Raw genomic sequence first — 9,562 nt, 5'->3', positions numbered from 1 at the left:
CGCTAAAATATAACAATATGTATAATAAAATAGTTTAAAATGAAGTATAAAAATCGATCAAATAATCTGGCTGTTATCATCATAATAGTTAATAAGAAAAAAATACATCGAATGATTGCTCAGAAAATTACACAGTTGAAAGGTAGCAAGAATTGAAAGTTGATTTGTTCGAAAGGAAATTAATTTTGCAATTTGTAAAAATTTCAACAGTGAAACGACATTTGTTAGAATCCGTCGACATCGCTAATAAATTCCTAATTATCCAAGAGATGTTAGCATAGCAAAATTTGTAATTCTTTGGGGAACATATTTCACTTCCGGTACTTTATTCAGTTAGGTCTCCTCCGCTAATTTCACGGTTGAACGTAGCAATTCGATCGTTAGCCGCAGCATTTAAAGAACAGAAGCACGGAGAAGGTCTGCGCGGGATTGTCGCCCTTCGAATAAATTGAATCTTCGGGCTGCTGGAAGACATCCGGGACTATCAGACATTTTTAATTTAATAGTTCCGAGACCGTAACAGCCGTAACCGTGCATCCATGAACAATCGTTCGAACTCGGCAACACGGACGGTTTTATCAATGCCTGTGATTCGGCACTGTATTCAATAACATTTTTAATAATAAAGTTCATTTCGAAACGAAACGTCAATCTCTCAACAGATCTTTAACAGATAAAAACTTAGCATCCCCTCGAAGTATGTAATTACATTCGGTGATACCATCGGATTCAATATTTTTGTTTGTGAATATTGAAATGTTATTATCTCTGGAGATTAATAAGTTGCCGGCCTGATTAAACGCGGCGATGCCCGCAAGACCGTGCTGATTGAAACATATTGATAAAACAAAGAAGATATTAACCATTAATGAACGACCGTTTAGAACGTTCCCTGTTACTTAAAACGCTCTATCATTAATTAGTTCATTCATGATTACGCGATGAATATTTTGCAAAAATCTTTCCAGATTTTGCTTATCAGTTTTTCGTGCAGCGTTACGGTAACTTTTCTAGCGATATGAGCCCAAGTAACTACGCGAAACACGGATAATGTAAACATGCGTCGGTGCTGAGGGAAGTGTTGTAAAAAGGAAACGGATAATGAATACGTTGCCTCTATACATACAACGTTCTACCGTATTAACCCGTCACGGCCGAGGATTTTTTGAAATATTCAAAATTCTCTCCTCGTTGAACGAAGTCGCGCGTCGATTGTCTAAAAATAACAGCGAAAAACATGCACGGATCTATTACTGTCTGAATGGTCAAATTATTTGTCTAAAACATACTGTCTTAACTAGAACCAACCTTCAATTTGGCGATTCGCTATAAAATCACTGCATAATATAAAATATTAATAAACAATTCGACAGCCACGTTATTATTTGCGAAAGTGAAGTTTTACAATAATTTCCAGTTTTATTAACGCTAGACCTACCGAAGTCTTAGTGTCGCCTTATAGACATTACTATGATAGAATTTATTTAAGCTTTTCACGATTCTTATTATAGCACGTGCCTGAATAAATATTTAAATTCGACAATTTCTAATGGAAACAGCTTTGTGACATCGATAGTTGTGAAATAAAAGGACTGACATAATTGTGAAATAAAGAAATCGGTAATAGTCGCGTGTCTACTGCAGACAGATGTTGGTGCGAGCGAAACGTTGCGGCTTTGGGGGACGAATGCAGTCGGTGAACTATTTGGTTCCCATCGGCAAATGTTACGGCACAGTTTTGTCTTTCTTCTTCGGGGATGATTGCCACTCGAGACTTAGGGCTCGGGGTTTCGGAGACACAAGTACGGCCTTGAATTGACAGCTAATTGCCAGTGATGACCATACATCAAAGACCTAGACGATCGGAGGTCACGTGATCTGCCGTTTCATATGGGATGAATGAGCTTATTCCCATTAAGAACAGGCCAGCCGAGTCTACACATGTGCATGTACGTAGTACCTCTAGCAGTGCTCGACGACCAATTGAACTTGTTGGAAGTGCTTTCTTCTGTTCATCGGTGCAAATCACACGATCGATCATCGACCGCATCCTGAAGCACGTTCGCGGCAAAAGAGCTCGGCCGTGCCGCTTCCACAAACATTCGACGCCGTAAACTTGAATAGGAACGCCGATTCTGTATGATCGAGGAGATATTCTTACGAATTTTTAGCGCTCGTCGCACGTCCGAGAAGTTTCGTATTTTCGAAATGCGTAACCGGAACGTTGAAAAAACAATTTTTCGTTGGAAAAATTATGTTGGAAGATCGAAACGAAAATTAGTGGAATAAAAGTTTGTTTCACTGCTTAATAATTGCAGTGAGTTGAAAATAACACATACACAGATGGGGGTAAAATCTTTTTTTTTCATTGTCTCAAATTTTACAATATAAAAAATATGTAAATATAAAATCTTTCCAAAAAAGTTCTCAAAATTATGTTTTCCAAGTTTGATTTGCACATGTTTAAATAATTGAGATATTTATTATTAATATAATTGAAACAAACGTTCATTGTTCTTTATCCGTTCACTTCCTGTACAAATTAATTTTTGGAACATTGAAAATAAACACTACGTGTGTATAATATGTATCAATGTATTAAAATATTGCATTTTCATTATAATTTTGAAAAGATTTTAAGATGAGTATAAAACTCATAATTTTCTTTTCTTCAATAAATATTTTATAATCTTTAGTCTATAGCTGCATGGAATGATACAATACCAATATTTAAATTAGAAATAAGGGCTTTTTCACTTTATGCTGAATTGTAGTCAATTATTATAGACTATTTCATCCAGAATTGATGTTTTAGGACAATATGGAAAAATGGATACAGAACAAAGTGAATTGAATTTATTCTTTATTTTCTGTTCGTACCTAGATTATGAAAAATATGAATTTGTCAATAAATCTTCGCCTATTAAATAGTAACCTAATTACTCCCCCAAGATCTAAGAATATGCAAAAACACAATAAAATATATCTTTCATAACATTTGGCAGACTTATTTTATTTTTATTTTATTTACATTATGAACCAAGACTCTTCTTTTATTACCTTTCCTTTTTGTAAATTAGAATAATAAGTCAAGGCAAAATTTGTTTCCCTGGATAAAATGTTCGAGCTCACAATGAAAACAAATTATTAACTATTTTCTTGTGAATGTTTCTGTTTTATTGTGTTTTAACAATTCCATATATTATAAGTTAATGAGCACAAATTTAACTTGCGATGAGTTAAAAGTGTACAATTCATTTCAAAAACTTGCAATACTATTTGAAAACTAATAATTAAAACACTTTACACTGCTTTCATTCTTATTCATGTATCAATAAATATTAATTTTTCAGTGTTAGCTTGCACACAAAATGAATCAAATAAATAATGAAAGACAATACTTCTAAATATTTTTAAACAATACCACATTTCTGCAATCGTATTATTCATATTTCAAACCTAATCTAATTTTGTGTACAATTTAACTGTTCCGTAAAAAATGCATTGAAACAAAAAATAATAGATTATATAATAATAATATGTATATAAACATTGAAACAATAATAATTAAATTATCAAACTAAAAAATAAAAGTCATTTCGTTCGAGAACTTCCTGTATATGGATTTTATCCTTGATCGTATACTTATTTATAATAAATAATAACTTAATTGGACGAAAATAACATTGTGAACAATGTCTATTATTAATACATGATTCAACATTCTTAATATAAATTTTTAAGTGATAATAATTGGTATATCGAAAACAATTTATGTGTAAATTATGAAAAGAATATTATTATAGGACAATATTAACAGCTTTATTTACTCTGATTTGCAAAAGATGAAAATTCCTTTGGTATTTTACGGACTATTTGATGCACTTCCATTTCCAACAGAACATATGTGACACAGTGTATGCAAATTAGTTCTCATACAACATGTTTGATGCATAAAATAATCAAAACAAATCGAAAACATAGACAAGATAAATTTCACTCAAAACATGAGAATAATAAATATTTAACAAAAAATATACGTCTGTTGTATTACACTTTTGATCGTTTTTCTGGTATCACAATGAATTACAGAAAAATATCGCGTAGGTTTAAGAACTTTATACAATTGTTCCGGAAAAGATGAATGTGTGCAAACCTTTGTGCTAATTGCCAATAAAATGTTAACTATTAAATAATTGACCAATGAACACATAAAGTGGCAACGAAAGTCATGATTGCACAAATCCTCACTTTTCAGTTTCTCCCACCTCATACCTAATTTGAATCGTTTGTTATACAAAACCATACATAGATATGTTCATTCGATTAAATTAATAATAAATAGCTATGACAAAGTGTGCCGAAGTTGCTTAATAAATGAAAAATTATCTTTCTATGTACATGACCGATGCTTGCGTGTCCTCACACGCTAAATTCACCTAAGCTGATTAGAACACTATTATTCTTAAGTACAAGGCATTTCTGTGCAGAAAATTTCACTGCCTATAGTTTACAGAGGCAAAATAGTAAAGGAATAAATGCCCCGATTGCTACAAAAACTGGTAACATTATTGAAGAATCATCAATCGAATACGGATCTGGAGTTCTAGGGCCACTTGTGTGTCGACTACGCACTGTCGACTCTTCTTCGTCTTCTTGTATATTCTGATATTCCTCTGGTTCTTGAGGAATTGGGCCTAACTGTGGTATATCTGTAAAAATGATAGAGGTTGAATAAACGGTATAAATAATAAACTTTTAAACGCGTTCATGTCTTTAAACAGTACCTTCTATATTTCCTTTTATAACAACAATTGCATTTATCTTTGGGTTATCTCTGTACCCCTGCAAATAATTGATGTAAATTGATTAAATTTCAACCACATAACTGGTATTAATGCTTATGAGATAAGTAGAAAGACCAATCATAATACCTTTATAAATTCAACTCGAATTTTTCCAGCTAAAATATCCGACTCCTCATCATTGTATATTAATTTTCCAGCTTGAACTTTAAATGAAATATATTCATCATGTGCTATACCACGTCCAACTCTTTCAAATATATCTAAATCAGTAACAACAGTATGGTCTCCATTTAAAACCACATCAAAGACCTGGAATAAATAGTGAAATATAAGATTAATTAATGTTATTTTAATGAAAATGTATTTGAGTGTTTGTTGTATAATACTATTTAAATAAATGATCTTTCAATATACACTTCATATTAAGAAATTAATATTTCAATTGCACAATTATAACTTAAATATATTTTCTTAAATTTCAACATTTTCCCTGATTTAAATAAATATTATTAAATAGCTATTCTAATTCAATATCTTCAAATTGGTTCATAATATATTGTATAATATCTACTATTCCTTGCATCTATGTCTTCAAATGTTATCAAGATTATTAGAAAACAACCGCACCTACAATATGGTTCCACTCGAACTTATATCATACTTGATATCAATAGCTTATCTACTCTTCAAATTTTACAAATTATTTTATAAATATCTTATTTTATCATTAAGAAATATTTATATTTCATTTAATAGTTACATATACAATGTAAATTAGCAAAGTTAGCATTCTGTGCAGATATATTTATAGATACTTGAATCGCTTACAAATAGATGTTCTGATAGTGAAATATTGAAGTAAATTGGCATTAACTTTTTTACACTATACATTAGTCATCTAATTAAACGAGGCAGACTGTATCTATACATAATTACAATATCTGTTTGGTCAAACAATGTGCTATTAACGGATACTGTATATAATTAACAGAATATTCACGTAATATATATCTAGATACAAACGATTCAAATTGTCTTATGTATTGCTAAAGTATATTGTACGATACAGATTGATAGTTAATATGAAAACATAATACAACTTTACCTTCATATTGGGAGAGTTAAAATAAACTTCACAGAACTTTAATATCATAACATATTCTCCATCTTCACTAATTGGTATATCGTACCCAAAAGTACTATGATGATAACGTTCTGTTTGATATAATATTTGATCGATAGCATTTACTCGTCCAATGATCAGCTGCTTGCCATAGTCGGATGCTGTACCAACTTTGCCCATTAATGGATCTTTGACATAGCGAATTCCATAACTGTCAGTGTGTGCTTCTCCGCCAGAATTTATTGCATATATCACTTCTAAACCCTGAAAACTTTGCACACAGATGGCGAGAAATAATATTGATATTGTCAACAAATGTACTCCCCATCCCGATGACATTTTTCTTATTATACAATAAAATGAGGTTCAACTTTCTCTAAGCAACAATGTAATCATAACTTTCCGCTTCTGGATTTGTTCGGACCGGCAAGTGAGGTTACGACTGTGATAGAGAAACATTTAAGGTCACCGCTATTAAGACGTTACACACAATTAAATGCGCATGTTAAGCAACGAAATTCAAATCAGTTGTATGTGATTCAAATTAAGATAATGCGCACTGTCTGTCGTCAACAAATGTTATGTATCCTTTTGGGAAACGAAACACGCGCTTTTGAACATACGTTCGCTACTGCCACGTTAGGATTACGTGGTCATCGGTGAGTCAGGTTAGGTACATAGATAGAAACACCTTTTAATCAAAAACATAAGAAATTTTAGCGTTTTGATTAAAACGACTACGTTAACGTATTCTTAATGTCTGTAACAATAAATTGATTTTATTGTGCATAATGTGAACCTATAACATGTATTATTAGTATTTTAAGATTTTTAAATATTCTGCAGGAAAGCTGAACCGGTACCATTTAATTTTACCCAACCATTACCGACCGAGTTTGATAATGAACATGCTATTTTTGATATTTCATACGTATCTCGGCTACGTATAAAACATTACAAAATTCAAACTAATGTACATAAGTATTACAAACCGATTATTATTATAATTCTTAATTCCGTATGTATACTATATTATTGTGTCAACAATTTGTATTTTTATGAAATGTGATATCATATTTACATTTTGTTCATAAATGCAAATATAGAACCAACATTTTATATATTCATATCTTCTTTTTGTTTTTTCTTCTGTTAACTTATCTCTACTAATTTCTGAACGTAATACGAACGTCATGATGTTCGATATTATACAAATTGAATTCGGTGCTGCTGGGCTCGGATTGAAATCCCGTTGGAGGCTACGTTTTTTTTTCGTAAAACACATTTTATATTTAAGGAAACTTTACTTGGTTGCGACTCGTCCAACGGTACACGTCGCCAACGTTCACTTAATCCTTGACTGCGAGGGTTGATCGGCAGCGCGCTCGGCGACCGATGTTAACCGCTCGGTGATCGGTAGACGAGTGAATTCGTACGCTTTAACCATTGCGCTAACCGATTAAGTTGTAATGAGCGGAAACATTTCGGCATATATTGCGCTCGTTACAATTTTTTTGCTCGCTTAATTCGCATTTTCAGGGTTAAAAAATTATTTGTTTCGATGCCATAACGTTTGAAATTACTTAATCCACACTCGCGGTAAATTAAAAAAGTAGTAGCTTCATTCTGACAGCAAAAAACATCGACACATTGGGTTTTCATTTTTTTTGACAATGTTGCAGGCGAGCAAAAAATCTGAGAAAAATTGAGTACACGAGCCGTGATAGTACCTTGTCAGGGAATTAATGTAAAAGTTTTACCGATTTTAGTTTTCGAGAAATCCAAATGAGTGATGTCCAAAATGAGCCATATTTTTTTCAAAATTTTAGAAAGCCACTAAAGATGGAAAAATGCCGGAAAACCGCGAAATCTAATTTACCCTGTAACTACCCTCACGGACAAGTTACAGGGTTAAAATTTTGCACAGATGAGTTTTTATTGGTCAGCTATCGATCGGTGTATGACTCATTGAAAAACCTCTAAGGGCAGTTTTGACCATCTTAATCGGCTATGCCCTTTTTAGTTTCTTGTACGTTTTCGTTCAATAAACATAGTTCTTGTAATAGCTATACGTGTGAACACGTGTAAGTTTTAAAAGATATTTTTGTATACATATATTTCTTGCAATGATTTTTATCAAATATATTACAATTTATCCTTCGTATACATAGATTCAGAAGAATCATTTGCTGTTTTAAAAACTGTTCCTTAAAACATACTCCAATATTTAAAAATTCATCAAACATATATACCGTATATTCCAATTTTTTTAAAATTTTTACACTATTCTAACTGTTTTTACATAATGACCTTTCCATAAAGTTTGGAAATATTTGGAAATATTGATATACTGTAGAATGTCTGGTAATCGCAACAAATGTAAATTCGAGACTATAATAACAAGCTACACACTGCGAGCGTGTGTTGGAGCATGCATACATAAAAAGAGGCACCTGGATGGCATTCAGAAAAACGGTAACGTTCTCGTCGATCACCTGCCCTTGCTGCTTTCCTTCTCTTACCACCTGGAAGCCTTACAATACTCACAGCAAAAACGGTGGTCTTTTGAAAACCGTATAATACAAATATCTTCTCCGTCTGCGAACTTTGCAGCGTATCGTACCCTAGGGAGACATTTGCATGGGAATGTAAAATCATGTACTGACGCTTTAACGGAAAGAGAATTCGATTTAATTTTCAAAAAGCTGTTCACATTTCAATGAATGTTTATTCTAATTATAGGTAAACTTGTGTCAAGACAGCTTAATTTTGACTAAAAAGAATATTCAAATGTAACATCTAACAAGCTGTATATTTTTTTTTATTATATTTGACAGGATGAAGATAAAGACCAATCAATATAATTTAATAAGACGCAAATGTAGCGTAAGCTGGAAGCCATTTTACGAAAGATTCTTTAAAATAAATAAAATTAAATACTAGAAAAGTATACTAATATTGATATTAGTATGCTAATATTGATCATTTGTGCAATTAATACTGTACAGCGCTTATTGTTACTTCTTTGTTTGAACAGATATTTTATAGTGTTTAGTAAATATTTATTCGGATATTGAATGAAATTAATCATTCTTGCTTTATCTTTTAAGATATTATCGATCCACGAAAAACTTGATAATTGTTATTGAACATTTTCAGTAAGTACCTCCTATAGTAGCACATATATCAGGTGAGAAATTCCTTCTAAGGATCTTTTAATAATAGTCGTTTGCCTCGAAAGTTTGAAACAAGGACACTTTTATGTACAAATACAGTATTTGTCACAACCTTGGGGCAATAATGAAATACGAACAATTAAGTACTATCCGTAAGCAATACTATTTATAATTTTCAAATAGAACGAACATTATTTCAATATGTGACATTAATTAAATTGCTTCTTCTGTAACTGAAAACGATTCTGTCATTATAAATTTTATAATAATATTTTTAAGAACAGTAAAGTTAGTATGAATATCAATTTATTCATGACAGAATGGAATTATTTAGTATTCTAATACCTCATCATTAATTCATTATTGAATATATGCTAATGATTAAGGAAAGCCATTTACGTCATAAATGCGCAACGTTGACCTATGAAAAGTTTTTATTTTTTTATTAAGCTTTT

General features: G+C 31.6%; 1 protein-coding gene across 2 annotated transcripts; it reads right to left on the bottom strand.

The window, feature by feature from the left end:
* Positions 1-2,846: 2,846 nt before the first annotated feature.
* Positions 2,847-7,361, bottom strand: LOC144471287 (malectin-A). Of its 2 annotated transcripts, XM_078183176.1 has the most exons (5): positions 7,239-7,361; positions 5,914-6,202; positions 4,935-5,117; positions 4,788-4,845; positions 2,847-4,712 (listed from the first exon to the last, which is right to left on the bottom strand). In XM_078183176.1, the coding sequence occupies exons 2-5, from the start codon at positions 6,109-6,111 to the stop codon at positions 4,504-4,506; spliced, it is 648 nt and encodes a 215-aa protein (XP_078039302.1). In that variant the 5' UTR covers positions 6,112-6,202; positions 7,239-7,361; the 3' UTR covers positions 2,847-4,503. The 2 variants fall into 2 exon arrangements, with proteins under 2 accessions (XP_078039302.1, XP_078039301.1); XM_078183175.1 differs by lacking the exon at positions 7,239-7,361 and having other exon boundaries at positions 5,914-7,229.
* Positions 7,362-9,562: the final 2,201 nt, after the last annotated feature.

This window comes from Augochlora pura, chromosome 6 (assembly GCF_028453695.1).
Source record: "Augochlora pura isolate Apur16 chromosome 6, APUR_v2.2.1, whole genome shotgun sequence".
Taxonomy (NCBI): Eukaryota; Metazoa; Arthropoda; class Insecta; order Hymenoptera; family Halictidae; genus Augochlora; species Augochlora pura.
The sequence above is the reverse complement of the archived record's forward strand: the minus strand, read 5'-3'. Positions and strand labels throughout refer to the sequence as shown.

Coding starts and splice junctions, on each gene's coding strand:
- LOC144471287 (XM_078183175.1), bottom strand. CDS start 6,270: ATGTCATCGGGATGGGGAGTACATTTGTTGACAATATCAATATTATTT. Junction 5,118..5,913: donor TTAACTCTCCCAATATGAAG/GTAAAGTTGTAT, acceptor TATTTATTCCAG/GTCTTTGATGTGGTTTTAAA. Junction 4,846..4,934: donor TTCGAGTTGAATTTATAAAG/GTATTATGATTG, acceptor AATTATTTGCAG/GGGTACAGAGATAACCCAAA.